The sequence below is a fragment of the Phoenix dactylifera genome, chromosome 3 (assembly GCF_051530095.1).
Source record: "Phoenix dactylifera cultivar Ajwa chromosome 3, Ajwa_hap1_PhDact_Kaust_v1.1, whole genome shotgun sequence".
In the NCBI taxonomy this organism is placed as follows: domain Eukaryota; kingdom Viridiplantae; phylum Streptophyta; class Magnoliopsida; order Arecales; family Arecaceae; genus Phoenix; species Phoenix dactylifera.
Window position 1 is genome coordinate 48,666,788 of NC_143192.1, and position 26,694 is coordinate 48,693,481.

General features: G+C 37.3%; 2 protein-coding genes across 11 annotated transcripts; one reads left to right on the top strand and one right to left on the bottom strand.

Moving 5' to 3' along the window:
- On the top strand, nt 1-13,954 carry CBL1 (calcineurin B-like protein 1). 6 transcript variants are annotated; one of them, XM_008796654.6, is made up of 9 exons: nt 1-119; nt 484-643; nt 2,413-2,495; nt 3,217-3,276; nt 6,829-6,937; nt 7,019-7,071; nt 8,440-8,520; nt 8,615-8,727; nt 13,602-13,945. In XM_008796654.6, exons 2-9 carry the CDS (start codon nt 565-567, stop codon nt 13,843-13,845), a joined length of 822 nt encoding a protein of 273 aa, XP_008794876.4. In that variant the 5' UTR covers nt 1-119; nt 484-564; the 3' UTR covers nt 13,846-13,945. The 6 variants fall into 6 exon arrangements, with proteins under 6 accessions (XP_008794876.4, XP_008794878.1, XP_088574903.2 ...); XM_008796656.4 differs by lacking the exon at nt 13,602-13,945 and adding an exon at nt 13,002-13,368; XM_008796655.6 differs by having other exon boundaries at nt 34-124; nt 13,602-13,946.
- LOC103710772 (RNA-binding (RRM/RBD/RNP motifs) family protein) lies at nt 13,312-26,511 on the bottom strand. Of its 5 annotated transcripts, none has more exons than XM_088718776.2 (13): nt 26,342-26,511; nt 25,954-26,202; nt 23,713-24,263; nt 23,511-23,600; nt 23,189-23,428; nt 22,680-22,901; nt 22,242-22,539; nt 21,808-22,133; nt 21,613-21,719; nt 21,449-21,546; nt 21,287-21,363; nt 21,125-21,218; nt 13,312-13,770 (listed from the first exon to the last, which is right to left on the bottom strand). In XM_088718776.2, exons 2-12 carry the CDS (start codon nt 26,192-26,194, stop codon nt 21,126-21,128), a joined length of 2,343 nt encoding a protein of 780 aa, XP_088574902.1. In that variant the 5' UTR covers nt 26,195-26,202; nt 26,342-26,511; the 3' UTR covers nt 13,312-13,770; nt 21,125. The 5 variants fall into 5 exon arrangements, with proteins under 5 accessions (XP_088574902.1, XP_008794875.1, XP_008794874.1 ...); XM_008796653.5 differs by lacking the exon at nt 13,312-13,770 and adding an exon at nt 20,541-20,866; XM_008796652.5 differs by lacking the exon at nt 13,312-13,770 and adding an exon at nt 20,541-20,907.
- Nucleotides 26,512-26,694: the final 183 nt, after the last annotated feature.

Below are 26,694 nucleotides of genomic sequence, written 5' to 3' on the forward strand. Positions count from 1 at the left end.
TATATATATATATATATATATATATATATATCCCCCTCCTCCGCGGCATTCTCTCGACGAGTTCCGGGTGGACTTCCGTCCGATACGTCCTCGGTTCCCCCATTCCCATTCGGATCAGGGTTAGGTTTATTTTCTCGTTTTCTAATCCATCTGAAATCTGTTTCCTGGGGTTTTGTTCATCTCTGATTTGATGGTTTCCTTAAAAATCCTTTTTCGAATTATTTCAGAAAAGTGATTTTTTTTCTTGGTTTCCTGGTATATTTTAATGTTCGTGTTCTTTCTTTCTTTTTCGAAAAAAGAAATTATACAGGGCAGAATTTTTTTTTTTGTTTTGTTTTTATTGGTCTGCTTGGCTATTTGATGGATTTATATATATATGTATATATATGGTTCGTCAACTTACCTTTCTTTTTGGGAAAGAATTAGAATTGTTGAGTTTAGAAGGGGGTTGTATAAATTTTCGTCTCTTCTTTTATGGTGCAGAAGAATTGGTTGGAAGATGTGGATGGTTGTAATGCGTGATTTGGGAGACTAGGCCCGGCCTCCGGTTGATCGTAGCGATAAATGGGCTGCTTTCCGTCGAGGGCTAGAAGGCAATACCCAGGATACGAGGACCCGGTGGTTCTTGCCTCCCAAACTGCTTGTAAGTTCCATTGTTTTTCCTTCTTCCAGCTTCAATTACGTTTCTTTTGGGCATCCATATTATGGTATTGGTGCCTTATTGCATGAGCAGCATTCTGATGGCGTTGAGCACGCTTGTTCAATTTAGGATTTAGAAAAAAGGGGCAATAGCTAGGTTTTCTCCGGATGCAGCGTCCTTGGGACATCCTTATATCTGATGCAACAGTGGATCAACCTGGTGGAATAATGATTTCTAGTTTAAAGTTATAACAAGATTGTGCAATGATTATAATATGTCTCAGAGGCCGCAGACTTCAAACGCACTTGGTTATTGAGCTGACATTGATTCTGTAACTATCTTTATGTAAGTGAGAATTAATTCAGAGGGGATCCAAAGGAATGTCACTTGAAATCTTGGATGGTGAGCTAGGATGGTTGACTATATTAGGCCCTGTTTGGGAAGTTTCTGCTGGATCCGGGTGGATCGGCAGGGGAGAGAGAACGGGAGCTGGAGTCTGAGAGGGTTGTGGTGCCCCATCCCCACCAGATTAATAAAAAGGCCTCTCCAGGTTGATGACTTCCCGCAATCTTGCGCGCACCCTCTCTCCATGGTCCCACTGGCACGATTTTGCCAAACAGCCCCTCATTCAAATCATAACACTTGAGAGGAGAAGCAAGATTAAACTTTAGAAGGTGTACAAATTTAGCCTTCTCGGCAACATATCAGGAAAATTAAGGATGTATTTTTTTATCGAAAGATAGCATCACTGTTTGCTTGACACAATCTATTGTTACAGGTCATCACTAGCTACATGGTTAGGTTTACAAAGCCTTTTTTGTTTTCCTAGAGCTCAAAGTAATTCATTTCTTAAAGTTGTTAATGGAAAAGATTTTAAGTTCTTATATTTATCATGTTTTGGACCTAGGCTTTCCTTGATGTCACTTTATATTAACTAAGTTTGGGCTCTTCAAGGGCTTCTCAAACTTGTATCAGTACATTCCATTGATAGGAATCTACATGATTTTTGGTGCAGATTTGAAGTTCCATTTCGCTGATATTTTTTCCCTGGTATAAAGGATATTTCATTATTGTCTTCAGGATTATTTAAACTCTCACTATGTTCTGATAGCCTGTATCAAGTAAAAAATGTGAGTCCTCAATGTTTTAGTTAATTTATTTCGGCTTCTTTGCCAAGATGTGTTCCTTGTGGCCACTTAATTACATAATGAATTCATCTCCCACTAAAAAGCATTACAAATGCTGAACTCTTCAAAAACTGCATGACCTCCATTGCTTTTGGTCAACTTGTAACAAATGATCTAGTTGATCTTGATCAATTCTCCCACTTTCAATTGAATGGCCCATTATCATATCTTGCTATGCATGTAATCTGCTGCATCATGGTGAAACTTGAAAGAACTTATCAATTCTTTCTGATGAATCCAGCCTCCCAAGTGAATATCACATCTGCAAACTCCTTTTTTTTAAGCTCTTGTTATTCAATTAGTAAACAATAATATTTTCTACTGTTATTTTTATTTTCTAAGAAAACCAGCTGTGGGGATGTAAGAGTTAGCAATCAATTGTAATACATCAGTGTATAGGGAGAAGGTCATTGTATAAGCTGGTGGATACTGTAAACTCCTCTTTCTTATGTTTCACTTTCCCTTTTGTTAAAAGCAAAAAAAGAAAACAATTCTAAAGGTGGGCCAGATGCTGTGCTTACCTTGATTCTCTCTCTCTTTTGGAAGTTTAGTTTTTATGTTACTAATTTCTATTGTATGGTCTAGTCAGCGTCAGTGAAGTAGAGGCACTCTTTGAGCTGTTCAAGAGCATCAGCAGTTCTGTGGTTGATGATGGGCTAATAAATAAGGTAATATACTCTTAGACACAGCATATATGTTATATACATGATCTCTCTCTCTCTCTCTCTCTCTCTCTCTCTCTCTCTCTCTCTCTCTCTCTCTCTCTTCCTTCCTTGTAAAAGTATATGGATACTTCTAAACAGATTTTGTGTAAATCATCATGAACTTATTTTTTTCCTGTCTAAACATTGCTACTATACTAAGAATCTGCAACTTATAGTTAATATCAGCAAATTTCTTTTCTTTTCATTTCTTATTTTTAATAAACAGACTGCACGATTTTACATCCTGGCGATATATATCTATCATTTTGTAATTGATAAGAATTTGATGATTTGAAGGCTAGAATTGAAGTGTTTCTCAGACTTGATTAAGTTGGTAAATTGTTTTTAATGCATATAAAGCTTAAATAAAAACAATATGCAGTTTGCACTCATGTTGTTTTATGGTGAATTTGATTCATGATGGATTTGCCTTCTTAATCTCATATTTTTGGCTAAGAATCTGCATGATTTTTTTTGTTAATTTAGTCTTTTGAATCCATAGAACCTCGAGATTAGGAACTGCACTCCTTTTTTCCCCCCAGTTATATGATTCATGCTGATAAGTGAAGATAAGTCTGTGCCACGTTCCTTATGAATCGTTCAAGATCCAGAAGTCATATTTGAAGTGATTGATTATCAAGATCCGTGTATTAGGCCAACTCATTCTATATTGTTCCTTATGCAGGAAGAGTTCCAGCTTGCCTTATTTAAGAACAGAAAAAAGGAAAACCTCTTTGCAAACAGGGTATTGTTCTTTTCGGCTCACTCTTCTTCTCGTTCTTGCTTAGTTGAACAATTAATTGATACTTGATCATGGCTAAAGTTTTTTGACTTTGTATCTGGCTGTCAATATCTTGATATTGTGCAAACAGATTCAGTTTCCTATGGTTTGCTTGCTTTTGTTTTATATTTTCTCATGCTTCTGTTATTGAAATATAAGCTTAAAAGTGTCAAATTTATGATCAGTTCACGTTATTTCTTCAGTAATCGTATTTACGTTACAGCTACCTTGCTATCGTATTTCATTGCGGTGATATCAGCATCTCCAAGAGAGAGCAAAACCCCCCTTCTTTTTTCATGTGACAGAATACACAGGGTACAAAGATATATAAGAGGACCACAGGGTTAAAGTCAAGTGAAGGAAATGAAGCAGGAGTTTTAATCTTTATTATAGGGATTATTTTCTTCACTATAGACTCCATTTTGTCATTTTTGTCTGCTCAACTTTTCCTACTTTTTGACAAAGCCTAATAGAGTAAAGAAATAGAATGAATAATTATTGAGGATGCATGGGTAATAGAATAAAGCATTTTACCCTCTTCTTAGATAGTCATTTGGATTTGTGGATAATCTAGAGCATGATTTTTTGGTAGGAATATGATACCAAGATTTGCAATCTCAGTACTGGATTGTGTACCGATAGCAGACGGGTATGGTACCGGTACCATACCACATCGAATTGTAATAGGGTTACTTTTGAGTGGAAAATAGGGTTTTGTGAGAAAAGGTTTTATCCTTCCACACTCTTCCTCTCCTCCTCTATTTCTTCTCTCGTACCTTGAAACAAAGGGGAAAAAAGGCATTAGGCTCTTTCTCCCTCAATAATTGAGGCACAAAACCAGTATGGAACCTTTACGTGGTCGAACTACTTGGAACTAACCGGTTCTAGGTGGTTCGGCTCGGTAAGGACACATTTGCGTTAATTTGGGCACAAACTTGTACTTAGACCATAATCCATCCCTATTCGTGGTCAGTACGCGGTCAGTACGCGGAATTGTTCTGGTACTGCATACCTCGTGTGATACAGTGGCTGGACCCAACTATAAAAAGGGCCTTGTACATTAGCTTTTCTATATGCAAATTGCAAAATATATCAACCTGCACTGGTTCATATGTATTTACATGCATATTACATGTATGACATATTTGTACTTATGTTTAAGTTACAAGTCAAATCGGGTGCCTCTTCTTATAATCATTGAAGAGATCGTTATACGATGTCAACATTTTCAAAATTTATATTGCATATTCATGCCATCCACGCCCCTCCCCTATGCGCTGCATGCGCACCTTGCGCTGAATACTTGATGTTGAGAAGAAATAAGGATTTTAGTTGTTCCTTATTTCAGATTTGTTTTCCCTCCTTTTCTTCTCGTTAACTATTTACTTCCTTTTTTCACATCTAGGGTTTGATCCAAAACCCTAAGCCTCATAATCGTTCTCCCTCTCTATGGGCATGAGCAAAATGACTTATTGGAGTCACATGCTACCTCTCATTGAATATGTTCTTTCTTTACTTTTCTTTTTCCAATTATTTTCTTGGCTAACGTTCTTAACTATCCTTACAATATTCCTATCATCTCTGTTCTTAACCAGTTGCTCTCCCAATAAACTTGTGCCTGCCAAAGGCTTTCAGCATGTTAGGTCTATGTTAGAAGTTTGTATTTCCTTAAGCTCATCTAAACACCCTTTGTGTTTCCCATTAATTCTTGCACTAAAAAGTTATTATTGGTTCACAATTTGATAACAGAACTTGAGAAATTAGCATTTTGACCGAAGCTCTCGTCAAGGTCTTATGCCAATATATATGTTTGAAAAGACTTAATGAGTCTATCACCACAATAAGCATAATGTGAATATAAATTTTATAAACGCAAACGATGTCATAAACCTCTACAAAGATTTGTAGAGTAAAAACATATGACCATATGTATGCTGGAATGTATTTATGATAAAATAGGCTTCAAAATCGAAGGTGAATCACCAAAAATGGAGAATTCATTCATAGATCCACTAACATGTAAGAGCATAAAAGAAGTAGCACAATTTAGGTTGTAGAGAGCATAAGATAAAATAATGCTAAGCATGCATGACAATATATAAAGGTTTATGAAACCAAGGTTGGACCTATATAATAATACATTGAAGTAACATCAACATATCACAGTCAACTGGATAAGTTATTAGAAAGCAAAGATGGTAAAGAACCTTTGCAAAGTTAAAGTATAATCATGAAAGTGGTATGCAATGATGATGATGATGATTTTCATGTGTAGCAGTTCCAACCACTACAAGGTGCCCTAATCTGCAGTGTAGTTGTGTAAATACCCAGAAGAATCTGTAGAACAAGAGAATCAATAATATACAATGCTAAATTGGTGAGAGTCATGATGTGCAATAGTGATTCAACAAACCTGCTATTGAAATTAATCTGCAATTATCATCTAGCTCAGCCAGGTAAATTGATAAAAAAGGACAGCCCAGTGCTTGAGGCTTACGCTAGTGCTTGGTCTGGGAGTGTCAAATGTACACAGCTTTACCCTTACATGTAGAGAGGTTGTTTCCATGTTTCAAACTCATGATGTGCAGGTCACGATGGAGCAACCTTACCGTTGTGCCAAGATTCATCCTCTAGGTAGTTGTCTAAACTGATAAGAAGACTATGTAAAGCAAATAGTTTGACCTGAGTAGCAGATCATGTCTTATATATGGTAAAAAATTAACCATAGGCCTCTCTTCAGGACCAAGTCCTGATTAGAAAGATACTCTTGGCTGATATTATTCTTTGGCATATGCTGCAAATACTCAAACCAACTCATCAATAAAATTCATGCTTCCCTGGTTGGAATTATGTTTTATGTTACACTAGAAGGAACGTATATCTGTGGCGCATGCGGACACATTTGTGATCTAATGGCTTACATGGAATCCAAATGGTAATCATTTAAACCTAGCCCATCTGCTATGAAGTTGACCTTTTCTCCATTCCTTTTTTTTCTTTTTTAATATTGGCCTTCGACTTGTGAGTGGTGCAAACTGTGCACCCATCTGTGCTTAAATTTCCATCTGCACTTCTCTTCATGCACAAACTTGGGTGCTTGAAATTTATCCAGAAATCGGTAAATTTCTCCTATAGTCGAACACTGAATGTAACTATGCACAAGAAGACCTTTGGTCACATTCATAATTATTGGCCTCTGATGATCTTATATACCAACTAAAATAATTTGAAATACAAAATTATATAAAAGAAAAGTATTCAGGCTAGGCCTTTCCTTGGCATTTTTTTCATCTTGCTAGGCATATTAATGAGTTTCATTTGCATTTGGTTGTGGGAATATCTTTTCAGCAGCATCACATTATTATATCAGGGTGAGCAGGTTAGTGTGCCTGTCCACATTTTGTATTTCAATACAGCATCCAATGCTACCGTGCTAATACTTTCTAGGTTCCGGTTATGGTGGCAGACTGTTCTAATTTTCCTAATATATAGTTTAGTTGATCACTATATACGCAGATTTTTGACCTATTTGATGTGAAGCAAAAGGGGGTCATTGATTTTGGTGATTTTGTTCGGGCACTCAATGTGTTTCATCCAAATGCTCCACAAGAAGATAAAGTTGATTGTAAGTCATTATCTTGTTTTATCATTTTTGGCTTATTGCTAAAAAAATCGTTACAGTTGGTGATGCTTGACATGACTACAGTTTCATTCAAGCTTTATGATTTGGACGGCACAGGCTTCATCGAACGGAAAGAGGTAACTTGGGACTGTGTAATTGGTCAATATGTTCATTGACATGTTCTATCTCAAACACATGTGAAGTTTACATTAATCCTTCTATATTAAAATTCATTGGCTTATAAGTATAAATGGCAGAATTTGATACCTACATTTCTTAACAACTGTTTCTTTACCAACTTTTTGATTACCAAATGCATATATAGGATGCATATGGGATGCATGAAAAATCAAATGTTTACTCATCTTATCCTCAATTCATTTTATAGTAGAGAAATGCAAATTTAAGGAGGCAATTTAATTCATTACTTTTTCAAATTATGTAGATTGCTCAAGTAGTTCAGTTGAGCATAGGATATCATAGTTTGAGGAAGGATGGTGGTTGGGGGCGGGGGGGGGTTCACTTAGAAGTTAGAACTAGGGCTCTTAATAGGCCAAGCTCAGGTCAGGCTACCTTAAACCAGCTCAGGCTCAAGAAACTTAAAGCTTGACTAGGACCAGCCTATAAAGAAGCACCCAATACCAAACCAGCCAAGACTTGTAATTATTTTGGTCCCGCTGCAGTTTTTATCTTCCATGCGTATGTATGCTATATAAAATGGAGGGAACATATTTGAATGTTTTTACCTTAGAATTCGCCATCTTTTGCTTAGTGCATCCTCATAACAAAGTCCGTTACGAACACATTTAGCAATAATCAATCAAGCATGTGCCATTTTTTATTCCAAAACCCCATCTAGATGGTTTTTTTTATAACTTTATATGCCCTTCAAACCCAACAATTTTAGAGAGAGAATGAGAGGAGTGTAGAGCAGAAAAAATCCCACTTCCCCATCTCTTCCATCCTCTCATTTCAACTCGCCTCCCCTTTTATCTAGAGTGGGGGGAAGTATATGCTAGTATATAAATAGAAACTCATAATTATTTATCCTTCCAGGTGAGCTTTGTTTGGACCGAAGATCGCGTCAAGGCTTTTGTGGGACTGATGTCATGTTAACAACTGAAAATATATTGAAGAGAGGAAAATAAAGAAAAAAGTTTTCCACTATAACATGATTGCAAAAGACTATTTGACCATGCCTTTCAAAAACCATGCATGAAATGCAAAGCTACCCCTTATAATGATATAGTCCACAATCTAGACATTGTGTGAGGACAGAAATCATATATATACAGAGAACTGCTGCACATGTTTCTTCTTTATACAATTAGACTAGATCCCTCATCCTTCACATTTTCCATCTAAGTGTGCATTTCAAATGTTTTGCTGATTCTGTATAGGAAAGAAGAAATTGATATTAAGGCCAATTATAATGATTTTTCCTTGCCAATTCATCTGTTATATTGATAGAATATATTAGTTACAATGTTGATCCGGTTTTGCAGGTCAAGCAGATGTTAATTGCACTTTTATACGAGTCAGAAATGAGACTGTCTGATGAGACTGTTGAGTTAATCCTAGATAAGGTTTGTCAAATTGCTGAGAGCACTAATGGTTCTCCAGTCTAGTGAATTGGCATCTAAGTAATCGGTTTTTCTGTACTACTGCTTGTGGGTGTAGACATTTTTGGAAGCTGATGTGAATCAAGATGGGAAAATAGATAAAACAGAATGGGCGAATTTTGTTTCTCGCAATCCATCATTATTGAAGATAATGACTCTTCCATATCTCCGGTAAGTACTAGTGCTTGAATACCAAACAAGAAGCAAATTGCATGCCGCATTACTCCTATATATTTGCATGCATATATTCTTTGTTTGTAAAGTTCCTTGTATGTAAAGCTTTCTTAATTTCAGGCATGCATATTAGCTCCTAGTGGGATGACCAGAGAGCTGGATTAGGAATAAAAGATATTCACTAGTTTCAAGTACATACTTTGGAGTTTGGAGCAAGGATTGGAGTCTCATTACCAGATCCCGTATAGGTACTCAACCAGTACATCCTATATCGAGTGTCAGTGAGGTACATCAGTGCCTTGGTACTAAAACTCAACATAGGGGCTTACCAGGTCTTGGTACCCTACTAGTACTGTATGGTATATTATGTACTATGCAATACAGTTTGGTATTGCAAATCATGCTTTGGAGTAAGTTTTGTTTGAAAAAATATTGATTTGAAGGATAAAGAAAAGTTATCTAGGAGAGAAATTTTGCTCATTATCATCAATAGCTCAAGGATTAAGAAGGAAATCTATGGATTTGCTAAGATGAGTGAAAGAGTTCTTGAGATCTTGGATTTCACCGTGCACTAAAACTGAAAATGGTGCATTTTTAATGCAAAATGGTGAACTAAGGAATTATTGGGCCATGATGTTGCTAGAGCATGTAATTTGGAAGACTCGGTAAAGGATTTAAAAGGAAAGGACTTAGTGCCTAATGAGACGAAGAAAGTAGGAGGGTTTGCATATTTATTTTGGCTATTAGCTTATTAAATAAAACTCTAAAATAATAAGATTACCTAATGAGTAGACTGGCATTGTCCAATTCTTTGTTAGTTGAAGAACGAAGCCATAATTCAGTGGAAGATCAGAGAGACAAAAAAGAACTAACAAAAGATACAAAAGGCAAAAGCCACTTGCAGTGATCAAACGCTCTCAAATGTAATAGCCATTAGGTAGATAAAAACATTCTAAATAAAGAAATGCTCTAGAAAGCAGACTCTTGTTAGTCAAAAACTTTCAAAGAATCATGTATAATAAGCAACCATCCATGGAAGATGGATAAGAAAGATATAAGTCAAGCATCTTTGCAACCATTGTACTCTGTGATTGTCACCAATTTTGTATCACAGAAGTAAGATTATGCAAATTTGATCAACTATAGTGTGAATAAGCCACACTAATAAGCCTAGGAGGTTTGTGGAACTATGAGGAAAAAAAGCGGCTTATTTTTGGATAATTGGCTGGACTTTGTTATAGAATGATCACATTTGGGTGGCTTAAGCCTACCAATTTATGGAGAAATTCTGAAAGTAGAATTTAGTTCAAATTAAACAAAGTCACCAAACATCATCTATGATAATATAATGACTATTATAGAAGAAGGTTGTGGCAATATGCCATGAACTTTTGCTCTTACATCAGCAAAATAAGGAGGGTAAAATGATGGACAACACATTGTGATGCAATGGGTATCTACAGTGATAATATAAGGAACCTCCATAAAGGAGAGTTACTGGAATCCATGTCAAAGAATTATGTAGAGGAAGGGAGGCCAAGGTAACATGGATGGAAGTGGGGAGAATGGAATTGAAGGGGCTCAAAATAACATCTGAGATAGCCCTTAATATAATTTGTTGGTGAATGAGAATGCTTAAAGCTGGCTGGTGCAATTACTGTTGAGAATGCATACCCTTGCACTAAGAAGGCTGTCAAACTAATTTTAACAAACTTATCATAATAAATGAACCTGTGTTCTCTTTGCATTTTGAAGGAATTATTATCTCAAGAGGCTCTAAGTATATAATAAATCCTTGGCCAAGCATTGAGGGGACATTGGATAATTAGACAACACACTTCTCCCATCTGTCTTTGGTAACCTGCATATGCCATTATCGACAGCTAGGTTAGAGTACCATTAACAACACCTAGGTTAAGAGTATTAGGTACAAGGATTTTACATAAGACCACTTCGATGGAAAAAGTTAGGATCTTCAGGGGATGTTGGTTGTGGAATAGATTTCTGAAAGGATTTCTTTTGTATTGTTGAAAGGATAACCCTATTCAGTGGAAAATAGGTGTATTTGGCATTTAGTTGAAAGAATAAGTGCAGAAAATAAGTAGAGGGAATAAGGTAGATCTAATGCACAATGAACTTCGTGATAGTTTGGATTTTACCGCAAAAACCAAATTGCCCTCACTTTTTTGAGTGTATATAGAGTAGATAAGGACAAAATGAGAATTGAAGAGAATTAAGGCAAGCCTATTCCGCAGTTTAAGTCTATTCCACCATTTTTGTGAAATAGACTTATACATTGCGGGCCCACTTATACCCCTATATGGTATAAATAAGTCTTGTCCATGGTCCATTTTGGTGTTTGACAAAGACATCCCCTATTTGGGGGAGTACCCCCACTTATTCCGCAACTAAACACCCCTCAAGGTTTGCAATTTTGGTACCAAGCACCATATCGATCTAGTATTGGGATGGTATTATAAAATACATGTTGTACCAGCATGGTATGGAAAAGCGTACCAGTTTATTTTTTTAGTTTTCAACTTTTTGGTTGTTATTGTTACTTTAAAGTTTAGGGATCTTGAAATTATGAATTTAAGATTGTTTTAATATTATTTAATTTCATATTGGTCTCGCAAGACTGTTAGATTGCTTGATGGATGCAAATATAATAATTAAAAATTGAGAATTCATAGTCTTTAGCTCGACTATACATATATCAAATAGATTTAAATTACAAAATACATACTGACAACTAGTCTCTCATGGAGTATGTATGCCCTCATGGATCTCGTTCATAGTTGAGGTCTTAAACTCGACTCCAACCTAGATACTATGCCCACCTCTAGATACGATATCTTAGCCTCTTGGATAGCCATCCTAATATTAATCCTCTATCTAGTATTGGGTTGGCCATTCCACCTAAGGGAAGATCTTAGCAGTGAAAACTTACCCGTTATCTGGCTGAGGCTATGGGGAGTGGTAGTAACTCAAATTCGATTTTTCTGATCAAGGACATGCGAGTTATACACTAGCTATCAGAATAGGATCCGGTGTATGATGAGTATCTAGAGACATCCAAGGACCCTACTCCATATTCTATGTTATTGGCTGCAGTAGTGTGAATTCTTGAACCACCTCGAGTGAAATGACATTTGCTGGTGAATGGACTTGGTTCATATGTCTCTGAATTGTACGCACCTCTACCCATGTTCACAGCTATCTCATTATCCTCCAAATGCATCAATCCTCGGATCGTCATTAGCATCATCATTTGTATCGCGAGATGATCTAGGCAACCAATCATCCGAGGGCTCGGTGGTTTTGAAATCTAAGTGAATGGATTCGTCATCAACCCTCTCCAATGAATCTGGAGCTTTGTTTGCTTTCCCTTTCTTTGTACTCTGCTTTTATCCCTAACTCAACGAGGTGGTGGACAATGACTGATCCTACCTCCCTGACTGAACCGCAGGTGCCATGTTAGCCTCATCTCCTGTATATCTCTGGGTTGTAGTCTTAAACAGTCTTGCAATCCTGATCATCGTCCTCCTTGATCCCTATGGTTGCTCCTACCACTGGGCATTGACTGGTTGTTGTGAGCATGGTGTGTATTGCTATGCCCACTATTCTTTATTCACCTCAGCCTCCTTTTCTATAAGTTATGAAGCACTTAAAAATTTGGCCTAATTTGGTCAAATTTATTATAAAATCACTTGTTCTATGAGGGAACCCAATATCAATTTATTATTGTGTGTGCATGTTAGAAATGATGAATATCATGCACAAAGGTATACATATATACAAACATATATGCATACATACATACATATAAAAGAAAAATATTAAATTCTATATGACTCTGGGAAAAAGGAAACGTGGAAATATTATTATTCTGCTTGGAAAGAAGTTTGAGTCCGAAATATTCGAGAGAGCATGAGGTGTGGAAAAATATTAAAAAAGTGGAGTTTGGAGTCGGGCATGTGAGAGTTCCATTATGATGGCAGACATGTCTAATGACTATTTGGAAGTAGAACTGGGAAAATCTGCCATCATTTTTATCTTTCAGAGATAATTCTCGCTCAGGCTGAAATAATTAGCAATAGTAACCAACTCCTTGGAGGTTTTTGGTGGATTTGGAGGTTTTTGTCGGATTTGGTCCCAGGGTGCTCGACCAAACACGGATTTTTAGGCCTGCATCAAAGTGTTACCTTTGGTTATTTTGCCCCATCTTTTCCTTAGTCTGACCTGACTGTTGCTCATATCAAACATTGCAGGGACATAACAACCACATTTCCAAGTTTTGTTTTTAATTCTGAGGTCGATGACATTGCCACATGACATTCTGCTGTCAATACAAGGAGCTGCCAGTCATCGACACATCTGTACAGGGACAGAGAAAGAGCGCTCTATCAATATTTATATCAACCGACAGATTAAGATGTTAATGGAATTGCCGTCTAATTTGGCATACTATAATGTGTGTTTTCTGGTTGCTTGGGTATGCACCATGTGAAATTCTTAATTTTCCATGCACGTTGGGTGGTAGTCCGAGATCTTATACAAATCCAGTTTGATATCATCAAATGAGACGCTAAAATATTGTATTTTATCTCGTAAAAGTTCTATAGACATATTATACAATGGCACGATCCAATGACTGTTCGGCTGGTGATTTATGATCTTAAATCTCTGATACATCTGTTGTTTACAGAAAACAACCACAAGCTTATTAACTTATAGTCATCATGTAAGCACGCCACGCCAAATTGGCGAAGTGTTTTTACCATCGGCTCCTGCTTCTTTACCCAGTAGTTCATTTGACTCGTTTATTTACCTTTGTAAATGCACCCTTTTTTTCACGAATATTTTTGTAGGCTGCTGGAGAGCGAGGCACAGACCAAACGCTGTTTGAGCAGCGCCAAAGGATTTAGAGAATCCTCTGCTTTCTTGACCATAGAGAGCACAGGTATTGTAACCAAATTCTGCAGCCGTGGATGGAAACCCGGCGGATCCGTGGATTTTGATGGCCGTCACTTTCTCTTTCTGATTGAACAATGCAAAAATATTATACTTGAGTGTATGGATTTTGTGCTTACAGAAAATTCATTCCTTTTGTGATGAACCAACCACATGCCAGTATATGCTATTCATATTTTTCCCTTATACAAAATGAACTACTAATATTATCATTTGGATTTAAGTATAAGCAATCAGTTTGAAGATAATGAGAGCCATTATTGCATTTTTCTATTAAGTTACACAACTAAGATTCAAATAAAAAAAATGGAGTTATTGTTTTAACATTCCTTAGCAACCTAAAAAGATATTAAAAATTTCAATTTAAAATTCTAAAAACAAAATTTTATTGTAACTTATCAAGAGATAGAGGACGCTCATCTCGGAGGAAGGTAATCTGTATCTTTCAATTCTAAAAAATCAAAAAAATTGGGGTATCAAATTGAAAATCAATACTATTGATTATGATTTAAACTATTAGAAATATCTAGAAACCAAAACTCATATATTTTATTAATTTCTAACCTACACATTTAGATAAAAAATGATTTCATTATTTAGCATGCTAAAATATATAATAAAGCATTTAAATTGAGAATTCTCAATCATAATCTACATATATTAAAACATAAAAGCTTTAAACATAATCATATTTCATTATAGCTTGTGTAGATTATGATCAACTAGAATCATAAAAGCTCTGAGTCCAACTAGAATTCAACCTAGTCCCGTTGCTCAATGGCAAGAGATGAAACCATCCAAGCAAGTGCTCAGATGTACAATCCATGGGCATTTAGAATAGCAATTCTTAGCATGCATCATAATAAATCTACTAGGACTACTTTGTGGGCTCTGGTCAAGCCAGGCCATTAGTACGGATTATCCTGCCTGTTCCGGTCATTTCCAGCCATCACGACCACAGACACTGTTCACATAGTTCCAATTTCAATCGACACAGTGCTAAAAAATCGCCTGCCAGAGCCCCGCACAGTTCTGAAAACTGTAATTGGCTTAGCAGTAAACAAGACCCATCCGACACCCCGACCCTACCATGCAGCGCACAAATCTCCAGCTACGACATCCACCTGATGAACTGAGTGATCAAAGAGGTGATAGGTAGCAGTTTATTTCTACAGACATCTCTCTTGGACAAGTGACTTTCCAAGCCAGGGAGTTTGAACATATTTTATGAAGTTATTTTGGAAGTCGTGGATGTTTGATCCCTTACAAAATCAGACCATATCATCCCACAATTTCAAAAGCACAGCTCCACTTACAATGTCATTCTTCCATCAAAAAATCCACACGATTTTCTAACATCATTGTATAGCTCCGGTGATGATCGAGCCATTTCCGGACAGATGACTCAGCTCTGTAAGGTGGATTAAAAAAAAAAAAAAAAAAACCCTGCTTACTTTAGGAGACCCTAAAATCCTAGGCAATACCCCCAATAACATACATCGGACCTTCAAATACAGGAAGTCCCAATGGGTTATATCTTATCATTACTTACAAGACGATTAAATCATATGATATCCCACAGCATAATTTATTTTTTATATATCTAGATAATAAATAGATAGATAGATATACGTCCATCTTTCAAAAAGAGGGAAGTCCAAATTGGTTATACCTCACTACTCCTTACAGGACGATTGGCTACATCTCACTAGCACTTAGATTGATGTCTATTACTTGGATGGATGATTAATAGTCCCCATCAGTAAATTAGATAGATAGATGCCCCAATTGGTTATGGATCGATGGATCGCCTGGACCATTTGGAAACCAAACATCAAACCCTAATTTTTTTTTTCCCACGCCTAAACAAGCATGAATATATCAGACATTACTGTAGCATGTTCACAATGAATAAAGCTTTGCTTATATCATTACAAGATTTTATAACGATGTACACAAATGGAATTCATGGACTGGTACATAGAATTACAACATCATGATCAATCATATACATCAAATTAGAGCGCCGCCACAAACAACCCAACAAAATTAGCAACATCACTTTGTATGCCTTTGGACTTCAAGTCAGAAGCTTCAAACAAATCAGTAATTTGAAACAAAGTTCAAACATTACTCATTCTGCCACATACCACATGCCATCCTTGTTAGTAACAAATAATCCAACTAAAAGATAAAAAAGAAGCGTATTATGTGGTGGTTTAAAATATTTTATGCCATCGTACATATCTTGTCTTTTAACATTTACTATAGGTCTTAAGGTCCAGTCTTTAGTACTTTATTGTATACTCTTTAACACTTACCATGAACTCTCAAGGTCCTATCTTTAGAACTTTATTGAAAGGGTCCATTTTCAGCACATCCTCTAAGACTTCTGGCAACTGTCCCTGATCTCAACTTTCCTTCTTTTTTCTCTATTTTTTTTAAAAAAAAAGGAATTCAGACAAGGGTGCTGGAGCTACTCACCTATGTAGGTGAGGCACCAAAGCTGCACCATATATCATTCCCTTCGGGGAGCTACTCCCTATGCAGGTGACCCAAAATAGGGAGCTGTATGGTGCATGCAGACATGACGACTGTACATGCATGTGCCAATTCAACACCTTTTAAACTATTTTAATAAATGCCAGTAAGTCTGAAACATCTAATTTTATAGGCAGTTGGTAGAAAATAACAAATCCATTTAGTCAAAATATGAAACACGATAGAAACATCACCGCTTCTAACACTTTAGTTAAAAGAAAAGGCATGCATGCCTAACAAGCCAGGTGTTGAACTGACCTACATGGTAAAAATGTAGCAGATAGATGGCCTGTCAAATTTTTATAAATGAAATAAAATATAATTATCTAATAACCATCTACAACACGGTTACACACAACCAAGATATCACGACTTTTAGCCAAAAGTTAAAACTATAAAGCAGGAGATAAATCAAACCTACCATCAAATAGTTAGTTTGACCCTACAAAATTTCTTGTTTGCTGTTCTATCTCACGCACCAACGAAATTTGCAAGTAACCTCAAAGAAGCAGCATCGCCAGCCATAAAGCTGAGAAACTTTACAAAAACAAAAAAAAAAAAAAAGGACTGTGGTGCTGCTACTACACGTTCAACAGCAGCTCCATTTTTGCAAGTCTGATGAGCATTTCAAGTTCCCATGACCCGGTAAAATCCCAGCTATGAAACAAAACAACTCCATAGCCTTCAACATTAACATCCGACTTCCCTGGAAACCTACAAAGGTAGGTTAGAGGTGCAAAAAAGCTGAACACGGAGCAAGCTAGCACTGGCTCAAGCTTGGCCCGTTTCATAGTCAAGCTGAGCTCTCCTCAAGATAGCTCATCTAATTGGGAGCCAAACTCAAACTGTTCATGAACAGCTTGTTTAAGAAAACTGGTAAGGGCTCAAGGTATTTCAATACATTTATTCATATAGCTTAAGCTAATACTTTTAATTATGTATTGATATTATTATTGAAATACATTATACTCTACACAGCCTCTATTACTTTATTACAAATAATACAAAAAATTGTAGTGTAGATAGCAGCAGAAATATTACATAACATATAAATTGTTTTACATATTTATATTTCGAGCTAAAGCCAGCCAAGCTCAAGCTCAACTCATATACTATTCAAGACGTTTCAAGCCAAACTTACCGCACTCATTGAACAACCCCTATATAGCACAAAATAAACAAGTCTGACAATTTTTTTCAGACACATCACCAAAAGAAAGTAGGTTTTGAACATTCAATTGGTTGAGTTGTCATAAAGTTGGATACGGAATAATATTTGCAAATCAATAAGGGGAAATAAACAACTTAACAAAGAATAAGGTCTTAACATGGAATTACAGGTTTGATGAACCCACCAATCATGTGAGATTCAGCAAACGATAAGAAAAGAACAAAAAATAAATTTCACAAAAAATAAATATCCCAACTAAGCTTAAGCTTCACTGACAACAATAACACTAACTTTTCACTGATAATTCTTACCTCACAGGTGAAAAAGAAATGAAGATGACAAGTGCAACCACAACCCAAAGCAAAACAAAAGATAAAAGAGTTGCCTGAAGAAATGTTGCCAAAGATTTTTCAAAAGCATTCACTCAGAACCAAAACATTCACCAGAAGAATATAACATAAATGTACTTGAAAATGCAATGTCAAAGTTATGCAAAAGATCATTTCTAAAACTATACAGGTGGTAACAAAAATTCTTCGCCAGTATATATATAAATATACCTGAAAGCAAGAAAGTCTTAACTTCTTCAGAAACTGATATAAATAAACCCAACACTCGATGACTTGAATAAGGCTTTTCAGCCTCCGCTTGCTAAATAGTTTGATTTGGGTTAAATGATATGTAACCCATCGACCAATATATACATGCTAAATTAAAATAAACCCTTAACTTGGCATTTATTTTGGGTTTATCACAAACCAAACAGGACCTAAAAATACAGTAAATGAATAATACTTGCATACTTGCAACTTCATAATATCCGTCCCTAAGAATAAATCACAAAATACATCAATAAGTCTCAGTCTTAAACTCTAGCTTCATCATCAAGTTACTGTTTACATAACATTATCAGTTGCCAAAACTGAATGCCCAAATATTAGCTGTGCAAGGCCTGCAAAACCAGGCAAGGATAGGTGGCATAAAAAGTCATGCTAGTTATATCAGGTCAATAGTTCAGGCAAGTCAGTTGTGTACATTAAAACTTTCTGGCCCGCGTGCACGGTAGATCGTACCAAAGGCAGGTAAGACAATGATACTGATACATCAACACAACCAAGATATCTTCAAGTGACGTCGGGCAGATAACAAATAGGGAGACCTGCACTGATGTTTGTTCTTATGTTAGACCTAAAACGAAATTCATAGTAGAATATCTTTCTTGTTTCTCCCACCTTTTCTCCTCTTCTTCCTTATCTTTCCCTTTGCTGTGAACACACGAATCTTGGAAGCACACCAGCAACTAGGCCTTGGCACCAGGCTAATCATCCGGTGATTGGCTAAACATCAAATCCATATTATCATATTCCAATTCCATGTTGTCTGATTAGATGAAATAAAAATGTTTTTAAAAGCTATAATGCTATTTCTCATGGTAATCCACATTGATGTAATGGAAGTGAAGGACCCAGAGCAATGATGGAACATCCTGAATAATCGACCCATTTACCAAGCAGTCTCACAAAATCTTCCTTCTTTGCCCTCCCTTACATCTGAAAATGACTTGAAAACTTTATTATAACCATCCTCATCTTTTCCACTCCAACATCTAGAGCCTATGTTGCATCCATTACCAATTCAACATGCCTCACGAGGATAAGGTTTAAACACACAATTGCCTCCAGGGTGTAGCAAAACCCTTCAGCCATCAATATTGAAACAATATTTACTGGTAAAACGTAACTCAGTGACAGATTGTAATTCCTTCAGAACATATCAACATTTCAAACAGGCTAGGGTCCAGTAATCATTTTCTATAAGTAATATGACTGAAATGTCAAACACATGATTTCTGCACAAAATCCATACTATCATAAGTCATTTCAATCAAACACAAGGTACTTAATATACCTTATGCAGGGATATAAAAGAGGGTAACTTGTTAGTTGTTACACAAAAAACTTTTGAGAAAAGAAATGACTCAAGACAACCTACAACAAACATTTTCTACAAAAGGCTAAACTCCACAGCACCAAACTGCAACATGTAAACTCCAAAAAAAAAATCAAAAATAAACAGAACAGATTATTGGTGTTGTCATGTTCCACTCAAATGGGGAAAGAACTCATGAAATGAGTCCTAAATATGAAGTTTATCGATGCAGCTGCTGGTCCCCACAACTATTTTGTTCACAATATGGTAATCCACCACCGAAGTTTTAGGTGTTGATAAGGTGCAGTTGGAAGACTTGCATGCCTCCAAGATTTCTATAAATTTCCTTAACCATCGTTTGAACTTTTTATAGTAACAGACATCAAATAAAGCTCACTCCACAAATCAAAGCAATGTACCACTAAAATATCTCATATAAATCTCCATTTAGGGGGTCTGGATTGTAAGAAAATAAGCCTTTCCAAGATGAAGCGACGAAGGCACAAAACGAATTAAACCAATATAGTTGAATTGACAGTTAAATTCCATATCCATGAACAGATATGTACTCATGTTCTATGCCCTCATGTTTCTATCCTAATTACTTCTCAACTCCCAGTCCCATGTACAACTTTAGATAACAATGGTTACAGATTCCCGGCAGAATCAAACTTCAGTATATGATTAACAAACACCATGTCAATTTGCTGTGTGGAGAAAACCAAATAGATTCCATCATATGGCTGCAAAACATGGATTATCAATAACAAATAAATCACTTTTAGAACCATATGCCTACAACAATATTCACACACACTTTTACCATTATCCATTCTTGCTGATCTATATAATTAGTTAATGTAAGAACATAACCAGCCAGGCCCCCACTATAAACCTATGCATTCTGGCCAACCAAATGCTGTGTGTTCACATCTTCAAGGACCAGCTGCAAGAGCGCAAGGACGAGCTGAGATTGCATGAATGTGTTAAATCCAAAATAATATGAAGAACTAGCTAGGTTAGCATGTGAATGTAAGTAATCAAGACATTCATCCAACATGTTCTCCCTGTGAGAGCCTTTCCAATTTTTCAATCAGCACTTGCTGATCCTTGCTCTGAGATTTCATTGTCGAGAATAACATATTTCTAGCTTCTTAAAAATAAGCTTTAATCCAGTAATCACGGCATAATAAAATTATCCAGAAAAGCTTGTAGCATTCTTTATAGTACCTCAAACTCTAAGATCCTCATTTCCATCTCATGGATGTCTTACGATAGAAATAAATATGTTCATACATACAACACTACGGCTTTCTCGATAATCTTGGTACTGACCCAATATGTCAAGTTCCCTTACAAAACACAGAATTAAGCTAGATATCCATATGCTGATACTGCCCTGACCAAACTTTAGAGTCCATTCCTTCTCAACTCAACCTCATGAAGGTTTCTCTCAGACAAACAGAGTTGCTTGGTTTAAGCCCTCTTTCCAAGCGTGTAGGCATCATATCCAGAAGCTTCCTACAATCCACAGCCTACATCAGCCTTCTGTGATGTCAAATCTGTGTCATAAAGACAAACCCATGTGTGATCACGAAGGCCCATACAACCAAGCAGGCCAGCTTAAGTGAAAAAACAAAGCCATACCTTCTTCCAAAGGAATTATTACCAGCCAAAAAAATAAAAAGCTAACATGATAAAGAAAGCACACATGATTTCTCATGTGGTACCCAGAGAATTTCAAAAAAAAAAACAGTGAAAGGAAGAAGGTTTGAGCACCTTAGTAGTATGAACCTGACCCACTACCACCGAGGTATCCGCTGCCACCCAAGCTACGGCCAGAATAAAGGGATGAATAAGAGCTACCACCAACCTGGCCACAAGCAAAGATGTCAGGTGTAAAATATAGCTACACAAAAGAGAAAACAAGGAAGAACTTACATCGGATCCCCGTGACAGGTAGCTGCTGCTGAAGCTCGATGAGTACATGTCACCAACATCGCTGCCACTAACAGAACCTATGTAGATATCCACACAAGATGGAATGTCTAATGACCCAAACATGGTAAATATTTATTGTAATTAAAAATGGATTTTAAATACCTCCTCCGTAGCTCATGCCTTGACGACTGCCATAGAGCCCATCCTGACCAGAAAGAGAAGTACGGCTGCTGCCATAACTCATATGAGATCGCCCAAGCCTAGAGAACAAGTATATCATTATATATATAATCATGCAGAATAACTTTCAAACAGATGTTACATACCTATCACCATAAGCATCACCATATTGAGCACTAGTACCACTAACACCATAATCCAAGCGAGCCCTTGATTGACGCATGCTTACATCAGCATATCGAGGAGCATCATCCTTAAAAACCAATTAAAGAGACAATATTAAATAGGAGAAAACGCATTACATGCAGGAACAAAGGACAAATGGGCAAGAAAATACTTACCAATTCTGAGTATGGACGTTTCGAACCAGAAATGGAATCATAATCCCGACTACGTCCTTCTCGGTAGGTTGGAAGAGGTCGTTCAAGTTTTCTTCCATAACCATCATCAATGTAGGCCCGCCTATCAGCAGTTCGAGGAGCACCACGAGGCGCAATATCAGAATAGGCTGACCCACGGGAAGGATAATCATCTCTGTAGGATGACCGCCTCTCAGTGGGAACCCGGGACCCATACTCGGCAGCAGCTCTGCTTCTGGGAAGAGGCGGCGGCAGCTCATCACGCCTACCATAATCCCTCTTTGCACTACTCTTGGGGTATGCAGGAACTGCTCCAGTAAAAGAATAAGAAATAAGAACATGGACTGTAAGAGATCACAAGCACACAAAGAACCATAAAGCAGGCTACCCGTGGACTAAAAGAACAAGAAAATTACTTGGTAGCCTCCTCTCGTATGACCTCTCTGGGGGAGGCAAACGCCTGGTTCGCTCTGGCACAGCCATAACAGGGCGCCTGTCTCTAAATCCCATTGGTCTCTTAAATCCACGAGCCCCAATTGGTGCCCCACGACCAACTGGTCTTGACAGACGTGCTGGAAACCTATAAGGTGGAGGACGACCATATGACACACGACCACCTCGAGGAGCCCCACGGCCAATCCTAAAATTTCCTCGAAGACCACGTTTCACTCTACTTTTTTGATGGGGCCTCGACAATCTAGCCCTAACTTTCACCTAAAACAACATGCTAACAGTTAATAAGATCATATACACATAAAATGGAGAATAAATGGAATTACTGAACATGATAAAGCAACTTATAATGGAAAAAACATGAAGGAAATAACAAGACCTAAATACAGATACAAACATACCTTGTTATCACCTTCACCTAGTTCTGCATTGTTGATGCCTTCGGCACATGCTACAGCATTATCATGGGTATCAAAAGTAACAAATCCAAAATCCTTTCTTTTAGCAGATGGCATATTTCGAGCAAGTTCAATTTTCTCAATTACTCCATATTTCTTGAGGTACTCCTTAACACGATCTTCATCCCATGAAGCAGGCAAGCCATCAACAAAAACAGTTTTAACCTGAAAACATATTGGCAAATCATGCCAAAAAAAAAAATCAAATGAAAATACTGGAAACATAATAAGTCCTCAGCTAAACAAGGCAGTAGTCATGATATTCCAGGCCAAAACAATAATATAATAACTAGATATAAAATGCCATGTTTATCCCAACATATAGTTAATTGCATTAAAAAACTTGATTACCTCCAAAGAAAAAACACTCCATTCAACTTATCACAATGAAAAGGGCGTCACCCAATATGATTCGAAAAAAGAAAATGCAATGGAGCTTAAATTACATATACCTGTGCCATGATTTCGTCATCTGGTTCAATGAAAGAATCTGCAAAAGCAACTTTAGCAGTTCGGTCAACTCCAAATACCACATCTCTCTTCTGCAAGCGCCTATAAGCATCCATTGCATCCGCGCGAGATGAAAACTCTAAGAATGCAAACCCACGATTCATCCCTTCATTGTTTGAATCTTCGACCAGCGTCAAATCTTCGACATTTTCAATTCCATAGCTCTTCAGTTTCTCCTTCAACTGCACATGTATTCACAATAGTACTGAATTAATACAGAACGGATAAAATAATAAATGAATCAGCACAATACAGCCTATTTACATGTTCCTTTGTCCATGTTTTACATATATTGCCCAGAAAAAGTGTGTCGCTGTCTTGACTTGGGGCAACACCACATTGTTTACCATGCACCTAACATTATCAAAGAAAGCCATGATCAAAAAGAGAACCCAAATAGTAAAAATAAAATAAGAAACAATCTTTATATAAGTCAAACTAAAAAGAGAAAATGTGGAAAACCAACCACTGGATTCTTGAGCTCTGAAACAGCACGTTTAGCTTGCTCTACAGTTGCAAAACGCAAAAATGCAAAGCCTTTGTTTTTCTTTGTCTGAGGATTCATCATAAGTCGAACTTCAGTAACCTCACCAACTACGCTAAAGACTTTCCTGAGATCATCTTCAGTCGCATCTTTATCTAGACCTCCAACAAATACTTCAAACTCCTTACGCTTTTGGTGCTCCTTGACTACATCATGGTGCTCTTCTTCCTCTGCATCAACCTCGTGATCTCCCTCAGCATCCCCGTCATCCCCTTCACCCTCAATGTCCTCTCCACCATCCTCCATCTCCTCATCTGCCATATTAGCTTCTTCTTCTTCAACCACATCATCTTCCTCAACAACCTCCTCAATTTCATCCCCTTCCTCTTCCTGTCCATCATCATGCTCCAAATCCTTCTCATCATAGTCTACAGCAGTATCATCTTCAGGTTCATATTCTGGCTCATTGTCCTCCAACTCTAGCCGTTCACCTTTATCCTCTTCCTCATAAGAGTCCTTCAAATCCTCTTCATCTGCAACGACACCAAATAAAAATCATTTGCTCCTTTGTAAGATGAATATTAGAGCAAGAATGAGTTGAGAGTGAAATAATATAGAACCAATGCAATAAGGCTTCTAGACGGTAAGAAAACCTAATTGATGTATAAGGATCGAATCAAAAGATAAATTAGCACCTGTTAATGCAAGTGGTTCTTTAATTTAATGAACACATCTGATCAGAAAAAAGAATAAAATGCAACAAAAGGCCCACGAGAACAATGCATGAGGGGAAAGAAACAATGGCCCACTACATCAGCCAATATGTGCCAACAAATCATCAAAACCAAGCATTCATAAAGAAGACAATAAGTTGATCCGCTACATTGCCTTCAAATATAGGACAATATCTTTCAGATTAACTGTATACTAGCACATCTGCCTCCAATAGTAGTCTGGAATTTGGAAAAAAAATAAATATATAGAATCCTAGAATAGATAGCTATCACAACAGACGCGTATGTGTATGTGAGTATGCATTCTGTAAAAAGAATAATTCATACAACTTTCCTCTCTGCTGGTGCTTTAAAAATTGAATCAACTGCTTATGGAACATATATGAGAAGTGCAGTAAGACATGGAAATAACAAACATGCAAATCGTTGGTCATTGAACATGTTCGTCAACAGGACATGAGTAGATCCTTAGTATGAGTATGATACATGTAATTTGCAACCATCAATAAGTACTATAATGTCATGGTCTAAACAGTATGTTCCAGTTTTATATCAGTATAATGCATAGTTTAAGCAACCAATGAAGACAAACAATTATGGTACCATAAACTTCTATCTTTTGCCATGGGAACGGAGCAGCTAATAAGGTGGTTAAACTTTCAGTGGTCCTCGAACTTCAGTAATTAACTTTTAAGGGTTGTCAAATATCATTCTAAAATTGCTCACAGGCGATCTCCTATGATTTTTTTTTCCATCTGAATCTCATTCCTCCTCTCTCACAATATTAGGGTATATTTTCGTGAATCACGTACAGCAGGTTTGGATTTGGTAATGTTAAAGGAAAAAAAACGAAAACTATCAGAGCAATGTAAAAATTCAGGAACTACAGTCACAGATTGAATATGTGATCACAATGTCACTATTCAAGATAATAAGGGCATTATTTTTGACAAATGTCCAGGAGCATCCTTTGATGGTACACTTGATTAAATAATCAATAATCTATAAAAGCTAATCGGCATGAGAATCTAATAACAGATATAAAAGTCAAACAGCATAAGAAACAGAGGGATTAAACAAGATATACTTTGTTTGAAATCATAACAGAAGATCCACTAGAACAGCTAAGACAGCAAGTGTCAGTTCCATACACAATCATCATATAATCAAGAGCAGCAATGCAAGCAATTCACTTGAAGAAACGAGTTTAGAACATTACAATACCAAAAGAATAAACTATAAACAGGTTCTGTTAGATCAAGAAAAGGACCTCACCATATTTTCAACATAGCAAATAAGTGGGGAATATAGCATATATACGAAACATGACTAGGAAAGGGAGGGAAACAATCAACGATGAAACCCTTCGATGGAAACATAGCAAGAAGCTATCACAGAGGCACAGAAATCATCTTTGCAAACTCGACCGAATACTGGATTCTTAAACATAAAGTATGGAAAAAATAAGATAAATCGCAAGAAGCCCTACATTCAACATCAACAGAGCCGTTCAATTTAGAATCCAGCATCACGGACTTCTCCTCCGACTTCTCCTCAGCGAACTCCTCCTTCTCCTCCACGACGGAAACCGAGATCTCCTCGACCTTGGGCACCTCCTCGACCGGCGCGGCCTGGCTCTGCGATTTCGGCGTCCCCTTCGCCGTCCTCGCCGCCGTCTTCCTCGCAGACGCCGACCCGCCCGACCCCTTCTTCACCGCTCGAGGAGGCATCTCCGGATCTTAAACCGTCAGAAGTAATTTCAAGGAAAAAAAAGAACGCCCGATCAGAAAGAAAACCCTAGACCCATAGCAATCCAAGAAGGGAATCCAAGAAGCGCAGAAACCCTAGAGAAAGCCAGAGAGATCAAGAGCCAGTACCTTGAATTGGGATCAAAAACCCTAGAAGAAATAATAAAGGAGCAACCCCGCTTCCAAAACCTAAAGAGCAACGCTGGCAATGGAACCCTAGGTCCCTGGGTGGGGTATTTATCGCTGCTCGAGATCAAATACCCGATGAGAGAGCGGAGTTTTAAAAGAACTCTGAAGGCGCGAAATATAACGAGAATACCACTGGCTAAGAGACCGCAGTGCCCTCGTTGAGCGCTTCTCGTGACCGCCCACAACCGTGCTCCGGGGTAAAGGGTAGTGTGGTCATTTCAGAGAGCTCGACGACCCATTAAACGTTACGGCCCGCGGTCGCCCGCACCGATGGGTTATTGGACCGTTTAGGG